General features: G+C 49.5%; 1 protein-coding gene across 3 annotated transcripts in view; it reads right to left on the bottom strand.

Annotated features, from left to right (window-relative positions):
• The window catches only part of WDR4 (WDR4 tRNA N7-guanosine methyltransferase non-catalytic subunit), an 82329-nt gene that overhangs the window by 28853 nt on the left and 38746 nt on the right, over positions 1-14730 (bottom strand). For all 3 annotated transcript variants that reach the window (XM_088463365.1, XM_088463367.1, XM_088463366.1), the window contains exons 8-9: positions 2134-2232; positions 955-1019 (exon numbers count right to left, since the gene is read on the bottom strand). In XM_088463365.1, the coding sequence (XP_088319491.1) occupies positions 955-1019; positions 2134-2232 (164 nt within the window). The remainder of the gene's footprint in view (positions 1-954; positions 1020-2133; positions 2233-14730) is intronic.

Here is a 14730-nt window from a genome sequence, read left to right as displayed (position 1 = left end):
ATGTGACCTCCCCCCCCCCAATCTTATACCACTAACTCTGTGCTACACCGTACACTACCCGCTATTATGTGTCATACCCGCCCTCACCTGTCACTGCCCCAATCCCAGCATTCATCAGGTGTCATGTGACCTCCCCTCCCCCAATCTTATACCACTAACTCTGTGCTACACCGTACACTACCCCCTATTATGTGTCATACCCGCCCTCACCCGTCACTACCCCAATCCCAGCATTCATCAGGTGTCATGTGACCTCCCCCCCCCCAATCTTATACCACTAACTCTGTGCTACACCGTACACTACCCCCTATTATGTGTCATACCCGCCCTCACCTGTCACTGCCCCAATCCCAGCATTCATCAGGTGTCATGTGACCTCCCCTCCCCCCAATCTTATACCACTAACTCTGTGCTACACCGTACACTACCCGCTATTATGTGTCATACCCGCCCTCACCTGTCACTGCCCCAATCCCAGCATTCATCAGGTGTCATGTGACCTCCCCTCCCCCCAATCTTATACCACTAACTCTGTGCTACACCATACACTACCCCCTATTATGTGTCATACCCGCCCTCACCTGTCACTGCCCCAATCCCAGCATTCATCAGGTGTCATGTGACCTCCCCTCCCCCCAATCTTATACCACTAACTCTGTGCTACACCGTACACTACCCCCTATTATGTGTCATACCCGCCCTCACCCGTCACTGCCCCAATCCCAGCATTCATCAGGTGTCATGTGACCTCCCCTCCCCCCAATCTTATACCACTAACTCTGTGCTACACCGTACACTACCCCCTATTATGTGTCATACCCGCCCTCACCCGTCACTGCCCCAATCCCAGCATTCATCAGGTGTCATGTGACCTCCCCCACCCCCCAATCTTATACCACTAACTCTGTGCTACACCGTACACTACCCCCTATTATGTGTCATACCCGCCCTCACCTGTCACATAATACAGCAAAGTTCTCTCCGCTCGGGCAGCAACAGATCCTGGAGACTGCAAACCTCTAGACAAAAGATGAAAAATCTATATTATTATATATGTATTAGTAGCAAAAGGACGAGTTATGAGTGACATATTTCTATGATGCCATTGTCTGAGCAGGGCACATCCTATACCAAATTAAAGGTCTTGGCCCATAGATTTGCAGAAAACAATTTGAATTATTTGTTGCTTCGGTTCGGAATTATGGGGCAAAATGTCCGCCGCCATTTACAATGCATCACCATTGTGCTCTAGAAACGGTGTCAGTTACTGAACTCTCCCTGTGCACCTGCTGGGTGACCTGGAACGTGTGACCTGCTGGGTGCTCTGGAAACTGTGCCAGTTACTGAGCTCTCCCTGTGCACCTGCTGGGTGCTCTGAAAACTACGACAGCTAATTGCAGCCACATATCAGCGCGTCTTGCGGGTCCTCAACCACTGACTAGCTGTTATTTAATCAGTCACTTCTCCACGCTTTGTATACACCAATACTTCCACGCGGTGGAACACTTACAGGTCGCTCAGTTCAAAAATCTTATAGTCCAGAATATAGTGGTCACTACCATTGTATAACAATGGCCGCTTTCATTGGACATGACCCATTCGCCACAATACTCCTCTCTGGGTCCTACAGACGTGCAATGTGTGACCTGCAGAGTCCTACACTTCTGCTAAATATAGTGGAACATTGTGACCGCAGTCTGAGAAGATCTCTTTATGACAAATACCCTCAAATTACAGACTCATTATCTCTGTAGTATCCTCCATAACTAATACGGTTACCGCCAGGATTCCCTAGTATATGTATTAAAGTGCTCCCTGGCATTGCACCCAGCACAAGACACATTAGATAATCACAGAATGGGCACCTACAGCCCATCTCTCATTATAACCCACCATATTGACCTGCCACTGGCACATGTAGAAATAAATGACATCATGAGGGCGCGTTCCTTCTGACACTCATTCTTCACTGCGCTGGAACATTAAATTCATTGTAAACATTTTTGATATAAAAGAATAGGAAGTTATAGACTCATTAGTTACAGATGGAAATGATTTTGTGTCCGTGTGATGCTGGGGTTATGGTATGAGGAGAACTCTGCTAATCTGCCCATGATAAGACAACACGCTAACCGTGCGCTCCTGTGCATCTCCAGGCCTCTGGATACTGCCGATTTCCCAGCTCTGAATCTCTTCCCCGGTCTCGTATCTCCAGAGCCGCAGGGTCCCATCCTAGAGCCATGAGAAACCAGGGGTTACTGAGCGGTAGCACCATGCAGAAGATACATGATAACAGGAAGAGAAGGCTTGCATTTCATCTGACAAATGGAATATACTATAGGGCATGCCTGGCCAACCTTTGGCTCTCCAGCTGTTGTGAAACTACAAGTCCCAGCATGCTTTAGCAGCTGAACGGTAGGGACTTACCAGTTTCAGCTGGAGAGCCACAAGTTGGCCAGGCCTGATATAGAGGCATCTGGAAGGAAATGGTACATTACACATAGGAGAACTACTGCATACAACTAAGGAGCGATTATCTTTTATTCATTACACACAATTATAGAAGCTCCAATTACAGTGAGGGAATTATACAGTCTGGACAATAAAGAACAAATCGCACACAGCTGGGGCTCCTCAATGTGAAAGATCAGAGAGGGCTCCAAGCAGGAGAAGACGCCCACAGTCTGTAAACCCCAAATTTACTTTCCAAATTACAGAGGGGGGGCGGGGGGGCGGGTTAGAGAAAAAAAAAAAAAAGGATGAGAAGTGAAGACTTGCGGCAATGAAAATAGTCCAACGAAGGTTATGAGTTTGCAGCTCAAACTTTTGAAGCCAGACAATAAGTTCCTAGAAGATAGCAGAATGAAATCGGGGAGGGTGGGTCTCAAAATGTGTGGTTATTTTACCAAAAACAAATAAAAGTGTACACTGTGCGAGACCAAAAACATACATCAATATGATATATGCTCAGATTCTTGAATGCAGTCGATCCTTGGGTAATATTGCACCGTTACCTGCCGGTGATTGCAGATTGCTCTGGTGGCTTTCAAAGATTCTGGTAGGTGTTCCTCAGGAAACTCAGAAAGGTTTACAGAACAAACCAGATCATATTCACCCTTTATACAGGTGTTATTCACTTTAGACATTCATTAATATTCCCGATGTCTGACTGTTTAAAAGGAGTGGAATAAAGACCTGTCATCTCATTACAAAGAGGTAGAAGGATTAAATAAGCTAGACTACTAGGGCGTTCTCAAAATATCTGCAATACATACTACAGATCTCTGTCTGCTTCCTCAGGTAAGGGAGAGTGGACAAGCCGGCGTCTGAGTCAGTACATCTGCCCACAGAATGATGATAAAGCACAGCCTAAATCTTGGCTCCACTTTGGTGGTTTACATAAGTGTCTTAACCAAATGCAAACTGAACGCTCTTGCCGGTGTTTTGTACAGTAAAACAGGGGCTGGGAAGTCAGCACGTAGATTAGCACATTGATGGGAAATTTAGATTCCAGTCACTCTGACAAGTCAGAGAATAGGCCATGGTTTAAAGGACAGCTGAGGCGATTTCCATCTGTTGTAAGGACAGAACAGGCTTGTGAAAGGCCTGTTAGGTTGATGGGTTGGTTGTGTCTATCAGAGCTTAGAGGAAGAGGGATGATTGGCCTCCACTTCTCCAGTGATGAGAACTTGACCCACAGGAAGTAGCAGAGAATTGTTCTTTGTCACCTAAGATTGTCCAAGGTCCCAGAGGTACTCTTCCGGTGTAGGAGCCAAATATGTCCCACAGGACTTTTATCATCATTTGAAATTCACCAGCCAGCCACATTGCTGAACTGGACTTGATGGAAGAATATTCTACAGCTCCTGGTGTAGTACTGGTGTCTGCATCAGGAGATTATCCAAATCTGGAGACCACAGATAGGCCGCAAATGTAGACAGGATGTTAATGAAAGGACCTTTTGTGCTTTAAACTTCATTACACATTCAGTCTGTCTGTCTCTCCGTAATACTCATCTATGTAAGCCTGTCTGTCTCTCTGAGACATTCATCTATGTACAGTGGTGCTTGAAAGTTTGTGAACCCTTCAGAATTTTCTATATTTCTGTTGAAATTTGGCCTAAAAACTACCTCCGATTTTCACAAAAGTAGATAAACAGAACAAAATCAAACAAATGAGACAAAAAAAAAAATTAGACATGCTCATTTTTTTATTGAGAAAAGTATCCAATATTACGTATCTGAGTGGTAAGAGTATGTGAACCTTTAGGCTTAGCAGATATTTTGAAGGAGAAATTAGTCAGGTACTGTATTTTCAATCTATGAGATGACAATCGGGTGTGAGTGGACAACCTGTCTTTTTAAAAGAACAGGAATCTATCAAAGTCTGACGTTCAAAACACATGTTTGTGGAACTGTATCATGCCACGAACAAAGGAGATCTGAGGACCTCTGAAGAAGAGTTGTTGATGCTCATCAGACTGGAAAAGGTTACAAAATCATCTCTAAAGAGTTTGGACTCCACCAGTGAGACAGATTGTGTACAAATGAAGGAAATTCCAGAACATTATTACCCTCCCCAGGAGTGGTCATCCAACAAAGATCACGCCAAGAGCAAGGCATCTAATAGTTTGCAAGGTCACAAAGGAACTCAAAGTAACCTCTAAGCAACTGAAGGCCTTTCTCATATTAGCTAATGTTAATGAGTTCACCATCAGGAGGACACTGAAAAACAATGGTGTGCATGGCAGGATTGCAAGGAGAAGTCTGCTGCTCTCCAGAAAGAACATTGCTGCCCGTCTGTAGTTTGCTAAAGATCACCTGGACAAGCCAGAAGGCTAATGGAACAAAGTTTTGTGTACAGATGAGTCTAAACTAGAGCTTTTTGGGTTAAATGAGAAGCCTTATGTTTGGAGAAAGGAGAACACTGTATTTCAGCATAAAAACCTCATACCATCTGTGACACACGGTGGGGATGGTATCATGGTTTGGGCCTGTTTTGCTGCATCTGGCCCAGGACGACTAGCTATCATTGATGGGACAATGAATTCTGAATTATACCAGAATATTCTAAAGGAAAATGTCAGGACATCTGTCCATGATCTGCATCTGAAGAGAACGTGGGTCATGCAGCAAGACTACGACCCAAAGCACACAAGTCATTCCACCAAAGAATGGTTAAAGAAGAATAAATGTAAAGTTGTGGAATGGCCAAGTCATAGTCCTGACCTTAATCCAATGGAAATGTTGTGGAAGGACCTGAAGCGAGCAGCTCATGGGAGGAGACCCACCAACATAACAGAGGTGAAGCCGTTTTGTACTGAGGAATGGGGTAAAATTCCTCCAAGCTGATATTCAGGACTAATCACCAATTAGCGGAAGTGTTTAGAAGCGGTTATTGCTGCACAAGGGGGTCATACCCGATACTGAGAGCAAAGGTTCACATACTTTTACCACTCACAGATATGTCATATTGGATCATTCTCCTCAAAAAAAAAAAAAAAAAATGGGGTGTGGATTGAAACATCTACAGTAAAAAGGCAGACGATGTCCACATAGTCACCAGAAGTTAGACAGTAAATCGGTCGACGGGGACAAAAGGTCATCACACTAAAGGTCGACATGTAAGATGATATAGGGTTATGGGACCAGAAGACCCCGGGGGTTAGAGGAGATAAGCAGAAAATGGAAAAGGGGACAAGTCAGAATCTAGAGGGCAAAGAAGAGTCCGGGAAGATTTATTGAATAGTTATATAGAGGAGTGTTACATAGACAGGACGAGTAGTTATATAGAGGAGTGTTACAGAGAGACAGACAGGATGAGTAGTTATATAGAGGAGTGTTACAGAGAGAGACAGACAGGATGAGTAGTTATATAGAGGAGTGTTACATAGACAGGATGAGTAGTTATATAGAGGAGTGTTACATAGACAGGCTGAGTAGTTATATAGAGGTGTTACATAGACAGGCTGAGTAGTTATATAGAGGAGTATTACATAGACAGGATGAGTAGTTATATAGAGGAGTGTTACATAGACCGGATGAGTAGTTATATAATATGAGATATGGTAAGAACTTACCCTTGTTATCTCTATTTCTACGAAGTCCATAGGGTTCCACAGGATACCTTGGGGTATAGGTGTGACGTCAGTCGCAGGGCACCAAAGAGTTAAGCTTTCAGCCTCCCAGGATGCACTAGGTCCCCCTCCTATACCCCGCCCCCAGGCCAAGGCACCTCAGTTAGTTACCAAGCCATAGGCCAGAGGAGGAGAAGGAAGAGAGAGAACAAAGATCTGGACACATACAAGAATCACATTCTCACCAGAGGGAGACGGAAAACCGGTGACCAGAGCAAAGCCCATCTGCAGCACAGGTGCGACAGGGCGGGAGTCCTGTGGAACCCTATGGACTTCGTAGAAATAGAGATAACAAGGGTAAGTTCTTACCATATCTCATATTTTCTACTTCAGGGTCCATAGGGTATCCACAGGATACCTTGGGGATGTCCCAAAGCAGTATCCTTTAAGGGTGGGGACGCTCCTGTGCAGAAAGGAGAATCCGCCGCCCGAAGGAAGCATCCTGAGAGGCGAAGGTGTCAAACCTGTAATACCTCACGAAGGTATGGACAGAAGACCACGTAGCAGCCTTGCAGATCTGAACTGCCGAGGCACCACGTCAAGCTGCCCACGAAGGACCCACAGACCTAGTGGAATGAGCCTTCAGAGAAGGAGGGACCGGTAGGCCTTCATGAAGATAAGCTTCAGAAATAGCCATACGGATCCAGGCTGCCAAAGTTTGCTTTGAAGCAGGCCAACCCTTTTTACAGAAGCCATAGAGGACAACAAAGCGTCCGACTTCCTAAACAAAGAAGTGCGGTCCACATAAGTCCTTAAGGCCCGCACAACATCCAAAGAGGCCTCACCCACGGAAAGACCCGGTGAGTTAAAGGCCGGAACAACTATTTCCTCGTTAACCTGAAACTGGGAAACAACTTTGGGGAGAAACTCGGGCCGAGTGCGGAGCACTGCCCTGTTCCCATGAAAAAAACCAAGAAAGGGGGTCTACAAGAAAGAGCCCCTAACTCAGAAACACGTCTGGCTGAAGCAACGGCCAGAAGGAAAACAGTCTTAGCTGTTAGCCATTTAATATCCACTGAGCCCAGTGGTTCAAACGGCGGTCCTTGGAGAGTCCTCAGGACCACAGCCAAATCCCAAGGCGCCACAGGTGGAACAAAGGGCGGCTGAATACGGAGAACACCTTGCATAAAGGTGCGCACATCCGGGATTGTAGCAATCCTACGGTGAAACCAGACAGATAGGGCCGAAACCTGTACCTTCAAAGAAGCAAGGCGAAGCCCATGATCTAGTCCCGCTTGCAGGAAGGCGAGAATCCGAGACAGACGAAACTCCCGCGGTGCATAACCTCTCGGTCGACACCACTGGAAGAACGTATGCCACACGCGATGGTATATCCTCGCGGAAGACGGTTTCCGAGCTCGTAACATGGTACACGGCATAGAGCTGGCAAACCCCCAGGACCTCAGCATGGCCGTCTCAACAGCCACGCCGCCAAAGACAGCCGAGTCAGGTCCGGGTGAAGACAAGGACCCTGAGACAGAAGGTCCGGTCGTAGCGGCAACCGCAGAGGACTGTCCACGGACAGACCCTGAAGGTCTGAGAACCAGTGCCGTCTGGGCCACGCGGGAGCTATCAACAGGAGCGTCCCTCCTTCCTGTTTGAATTTCCGGATTACCCGTGGAAGAAGGGAGACCGGAGGGAACAGGTATGCGAACCTGAACGTCCACCGGACGGACAGAGCATCCACCAGAGACGCCCCTTCGTCTCTTGTGCGAGACCCGTACACCGGCAACTTGTTGTTGTGCCGGGACGCCATGAGGTCGATTTCTGGAAGACCCCACCTGTCCACCAGTAGTTGAAAAACGTCCGGGTGCAGGGACCATTCCCCTGGATGAACGTCCTGGCGACTTAGAAAGTCCGCCTCCCAATTTAGCACTCCCGGGATGAAGACCGCTGATATGGCCGGAAGATTGCGCTCCGCCCAAACCAGGATCCGAGAGACCTCTACGAGAGCCGCCCGACTGCGAGTTCCTCCTTGCCTGTTTATGTAGGCCACGGTGGTAGCATTGTCCGACTGGACCTGCACCGGGTGACCCTGGAGAAACCGCTGTGCCTGCAGGAGAGCATTGAAGACCGCACGGAGTTCCAAGATATTTATTGGAAGCTCCGCTTCTGTCGGTGTCCACCTGCCCTGGAACAAGTGTGGACCCGAAACTGCTCCCCAGCCTCGAAGACTGGCGTCCGTTGTCAACAGGACCCAATTTGGAACCCAGAACGGACGTCCCTTGTTGAGGTGGGTCATCTTTAACCACCACGCAAGGGACAGGCGAACCTCCGGGGTGAGCACAATCGTCTGGAACTTCAGAGACTGAGGCAGCCCGTTCCACTTGGACAGGATCAGGTGCTGCAGAGGTCTAGAGTGAAACTGGGCGTATTCCACCATGTCGAACACCGACACCATGGAGCCCAGTAACCTCATCGCCGAGTGTAAGGACACCCGGCGGCTGTGCAGACAACTGCGCACCCTTGACTGTAAAGCAGAGATCTTGTCCTCCGTCACGAAGATCCTTTGCTGTCCCGAGTCCAATAAGGCTCCAAGATGCAGAATCCTCCGAGACGGGATTAGAGTGGACTTCTGCCAGTTAATTAGCCAGCCGTGCCGTTGCAGCAGTGCAATGGTCAGGTCCAAGTGGTGTAACAGGAGCTCTGGAGATCCTGCCACCAATAACAGGTCGTCCAAGTACGGCAACATGCGGACTCCTTGCAGCCGCAGAGAAGCCGCCATGACCGCCATAGCGTCCTGTATGTCCAATGACACCATGTAGTCCCCAGGTTCCAGCGCCAGAATGATGGACCGTAGGGTCTCCATCCGAAACTTCGGGACCCGCAAAGACTTGTTGAGTGCTTTGAGGTTGAGAATCGGACGATATGACCCATTGGGTTTCTGTACCAAAAATAGATTTGAATAGAAACCCTGGCCCCTCTGGGAGAATGGAACAGGCACTATAACTCCAGCCTGGAGCATAGTGTGCAATACCTTCCGCAGCTCCGTAGCCTTGTTCCGGTCTGATGGTAGACCCGTGGTGAAGAATCGAGCCGGGGGTCTGTGCCGGAAGGAGAGGGCGTACCCGTGAGAGACCACCTCCAGAACCCAAGTGTCTGTCGTAGTGAACGACCAACACCGGGAGAACTGCAGCAGGCGGCCTCCCACCCTGGGATCCCCCAAGGGGAGACCCGGACCGTCAGGCCGCAGGCTTGTCATCTGGCTTGGGGGCCGGACGTCTGGTACTCCATGCCTGTTTCCGGGGCTTGCCCGATTTCTTAGGGCCAGCCTGTCGAGGAAACGACTGTGGTTTGGGCCTGCCCTGGGCCCTAGATGACCGAAAGGACGATGGTCCAGAACCAGAAGGAGCAGCGGCCGACGGGAGACAAGCAGATTTGGCTGCCGCCAGCGTGGCCACAATCTTATCCAGATCCGGACCGAAGAGAACTTCTCCGGTAAACGGCAACGCTTCCAGACCTTTCTTGGATCTGCGTCCGCCTTCCAGGATCGCAGCCACAAGGTGCGACGAGCAGCTACCGCTGCTGAAGAAATTCTAGACACCAGAGTACTAATGTCTAGAGCCGCCTCGTTGATGTAGGTGGCCGAATCACGGAGATTGCCAATCAACTCCGCTTGTTCGGCCGGACAGTCGGATTCAAAAGAAGCCTCTAATGAATCCGCCCAGCGCTCCATCGCTCTGGCAACCCAGCAAATGGCCATAGCCGGCCGTGCTGCCCCCCCTGCAAGGGAATAAGCGGACTTCAGGCAGATTTCTACCTTGCGGTCCGTAGCATCCTTAAGGGAGGACATGGATGGCATCGGCAATGTGGCACTACGGACAAGACGGGTCACGTGAGAATCCACCTGTGGAGGGGATTCACACTTAGCAAAATAATTATCCGCGAACGGATAAGCCACCGCCAGGCGTCTCTGCGGCTGGTATCTTTTGCCAGGTTGTTTCCACGCCTCCTCTAAATGGTCCACCAACTGACCCGAAAGAGGAAAGACTGTGGCATCGCCCTTCACATCTTTGAAAAAGGCATACTTAGATTTAGCCGCTGGGGGAACTTCGTCCTCAATCACCAAGGCTGTGCGGACCGCCCGAATAAGTCCAGGAATATATACTTTGGACTTAGCATCAGCGTCCTTAGTATGGAAAGGTTCCTGATCGTAAGGATCCAGAATCTCCCCATCATCAGACGTCCCTTCGTCATCCTCATAAGGAGCGGACAGAGACGCCACCGGCCTTTTATGAGGCCGCATCACAGACTCCCCTTGCAATACATCCGACAAGTGCTGTAAAGAACTCGTCAGGGAGTTAACCCACGCTGGCTCCTGAGAAACCGGGAGCGGGGAAATAGGGAGACTGTGGGGTACCACCAATTGTCGTGGGAACCCCTGCATGGGTGACGACACCACAGACTGCTGGGACAAACCCATCGGAGTAAACGCGGGCTGCGGAGCTAACTGGCCCACTAAAGCTGTTAACGCCTGAGCGAAACAAGCCCAGGGCGGCTCCTGTACCGGTGCTGTAACCGTAATAGGCCGCGCCATGGACAACACTGCCGGCAAAGGCCCTCCGCGCTACCCTCCCCCTCCGCTAACGGTACTTTGCACGTGGTACACTGTAGCCGGAGGGGAAAATCACTTTCAGACATGATGGCACCACGTATGTGACCTCTCTCACCAATTAAGTATTAAATAGGCGAGAGACCACCCTGCAGCACCGCACCGCAAGGGCTTTAGCAGAAAGAACAGGGACAGTAATAAAGCTGACAGTTTAGTGAAGAATAGTTACAGGCAGCGCTAGCACAGTCACATACAATGCAGAGAAATAACAATTCCTGCACTAACAGCGCTGATCACTCAACTACACAGACACAGGGCCTGGTAGGACACAGCGCTGCATACACAGACCTGAGCCACAGCGGAGGAGAGGTATGCGGGGGGACCCAGACCACGATGCTTCCTTCCAGACTTCCAGCAGCGTTCACCATGCGTTGCAGAGAAGATGGCCGCCGAGGAGCAGAGAGAAGCTGGCCTGGGGGAGGAGCGCTGACACAGGACCAGTCAGCACAGTGCAGAGAGGGCTGTGTGCAGCGGGGGAGGCGCCGGCTGTGAGACAGGGAAGGCGCGCTCCCCTGGCATGCATTTAACCCCTGGGACGCCGCAGCGCTACCGCTCTGCTGCGGTCCGCTGTCCCAGGGGGTAGTGGAAGCGCAGGTTGGTCGCCTGGCTCCACGCTGCAGCCAGTCCCCAGGGAGCCCCCTGCCTGGGGACTTAGGACCATGTGATCAGCGGGGACCCACCGCGGGACCCCGCTGCTTACCTCTGTCCCCCTTGAATCCGGCCATGGTCCGGAGCATCTGGGGTCACCGCTAGCTGTGACCCCAGACGCCCACCAGCATCCCCGGATCAGTACCGGCGTTCTGGTACCGGCGGGGTGTAGGGAAGACAGCATGGACGTCAGGACTGACTGTCCATGCTGTTCATCCAGTTGTGCAGCCACAGCTGCATGAAGAATAAGCTTCAGGGGCTCTTCTAGCCCCCACTCCAACAGGTGCACCCGACTCCGGCCGGGCACCAAACTAAACTGAGGTGCCTTGGCCTGGGGGCGGGGTATAGGAGGGGGACCTAGTGCATCCTGGGAGGCTGAAAGCTTAACTCTTTGGTGCCCTGCGACTGACGTCACACCTATACCCCAAGGTATCCTGTGGATACCCTATGGACCCTGAAGTAGAAAGAGGAGTGTTACATAGACCGGATGAGTAGTTATATAGAGGAGTGTTACATAGACAGGATGAGTAGTTATATAGATGAGTGTTACATAGACAGGATGAGTAGTTATATAGAGGAGTGTTACATAGACAGGATGAGTAGTTATATAGAGGAGTGTTACAGAGAGTCAGACAGGATGAGTAGTTATATAGAGGAGTGTTACATAGACAGGCTGAGTAGTTATATAGAGGAGTGTTACATAGACAGGCTGAGTAGTTATATTGAGGAGTGTTACATAGACAGGATGAGTAGTTATATAGATGAGTGTTACATAGACAGGATGAGTAGTTATATAGAGGAGTGTTACATAGACAGGATGAGTAGTTATATAGAGGAGTGTTACAGAGAGTCAGACAGGATGAGTAGTTATATAGAGGAGTGTTACATAGACAGGCTGAGTAGTTATATTGAGGAGTGTTACATAGACAGGATGAGTAGTTATATAGAGGAGTGTTACATAGACAGACAGGATGAGTAGTTATATAGAGGAGTGTTACAGAGAGACAGACAGGATGAGTAGTTATATAGAGGAGTGTTACAGATAGAGACAGACAGGCTGAGTAGTTATATAGAGGAGTGTTACATAGACAGGATGAGTAGTTATATAGAGGAGTGTTACATAGCCAGGATGAGTAGTTATATAGAGGAGTGTTACAGAGTCAGACAGGATGAGTAGTTATATAGAGGAGTGTTACATAGACAGACAGGATGAGTAGTTATATAGAGGAGTGTTACAGAGAGACAGACAGGATGAGTAGTTATATTGAGGAGTGTTACATAGACAGGATGAGTAGTTATATTGAGGAGTGTTACATAGACAGGATGAGTAGTTATATAGAGGAGTGTTACATAGAGGAGTGTTACATAGACAGGATGAGTAGTTATATAGAGGAGTGTTACATAGACAGGATGAGTAGTTATATTGAGGAGTGTTACATAGACAGGATGAGTAGTTATATTGAGGAGTGTTACATAGACAGGATGAGTAGTTATATTGAGGAGTGTTACATAGACAGGATGAGTAGTTATATAGAGGAGTGTTACATAGAGGAGTGTTACATAGACAGGATGAGTAGTTATATAGAGGAGTGTTACATAGAGGAGTGTTACATAGACAGGATGAGTAGTTATATAGAGGAGTGTTACATAGACAGGATGAGTAGTTATATAGAGGTGTTACATAGACAGGCTGAGTAGTTATATTGAGGAGTGTTACATAGACAGGATGAGTAGTTATATTGAGGAGTGTTACATAGACAGGATGAGTAGTTATATAGAGGAGTGTTACATAGAGACAGACCATACACCACAGAGAATTGCTACATAGATACATAATGCCAGAAAGGGTGTGCCACAGAGACAGGGAGAGTGCGCACACCACAGAGAGCTAGAGAGAGAGTGTACCAGAGACAGGGAGAGTGCGCACACCAGAGAGACAGGGAGAGAGCTAGAGAGAGTGTACCACAGAGACAGGGAGAGAGCGCACACCACAGAGACAGGGAGAGAGCGCACACCACAGAGAGACAGGAGAGAGCTAGAGAGAAAGAGTGTACCACACAGACAGGGAGAGTGCACACACCAGAGACAGGAGAAAGCTAGAGAGAGCGTACCACAAAGACAGGGAGAGTGCGCACACCACAGACAGGTAGAGGGCTAGAGAGTGTACCACAGAGACAGGGAGAGTGCACACACCACAGAGAGACAGGGAGAGAGCGTACCACAGAGACAGGGAGAGAGCGCACACCACAGAGAGACAGGAGAGAGCGAGAGAGAAAGAGTACCACAGAGACAGGGAGACAGCGCACACCACAGAGAGACAGGAGAGAGCTAGAGCGTACCACAGAGACAGGAAGAGTGCGCACACCACAGAGACAGGAGAGAGTGCGCACACCACAGAGACAGGAGAGAGCTAGAGAGAGTACCACAGAGACAGGAGAGAGTGCGCACACCACAGAGACAGGGAGAGAGCGCACACCACAGAGAGACAGGAGAGAGCTAGAGAGTGTACCACAGAGACAGGGAGAGAGCGCACACCACAGAGAGACAGGAGAGAGCTAGAGAGTACCACAGAGACAGGGAGCGTGCGCACACCACAGAGACAGGAGAGAGCTAGAGAGTGTACCACAGAGACAGGGAGAGTGCGCACACCACAGAGACAGGGAGAGAGCGCACACCACAGAGAGACAGGAGAGAGCTAGAGAGTGTGCCACAGAGACAGGGAGAGTGCGCACACCACAGAGACAGGGAGAGAGCTAGAGAGTGTACCACAGAGACAGGGAGAGAGCGCACACCACAGAGACAGGGAGAGAGCGCACACCACAGAGAGACAGGAGAGAGCTAGAGAGTGTGCCACAGAGACAGGGAGAGTGCGCACACCACAGAGAGTTAGAGAGAGAGTGTACCAGAGACAGGGAGAGTGCGCACACCAGAGACAGGGAGAGAGCTAGAGAGAGTGTACCACAGAGACAGGGAGAGAGCGCACACCACAGAGAGACAGGAGAGAGCTAGAGCGAAAGAGTGTACCACACAGACAGGGAGAGTGCACACACCAGAGACAGGAGAAAGCTAGAGAGAGTGTACCACAGAGACAGGAGAGAGCGCACACCACAGAGACAGGGAGAGAGCGCACACCACAGAGAGACAGGAGAGAGCTAGAGAGAAAGAGTGTACCACACAGACAGGGAGAGTGCACACACCAGAGACAGGAGAAAGCTAGAGAGAGCGTACCACAAAGACAGGGAGAGTGCGCACACCACAGACAGGTAGAGGGCTAGAGAGTGTACCACAGAGACAGGGAGAGTGCACACACCACAGAGAGACAGGGAGAGAGCGT

Source organism: Taudactylus pleione, unplaced genomic scaffold (assembly GCF_031769625.1).
Source record: "Taudactylus pleione unplaced genomic scaffold, aTauple2 ptg001351l, whole genome shotgun sequence".
NCBI classification, from domain to species: Eukaryota; Metazoa; Chordata; class Amphibia; order Anura; family Myobatrachidae; genus Taudactylus; species Taudactylus pleione.
This window is presented reverse-complemented; position numbering and strand designations above follow the sequence as displayed.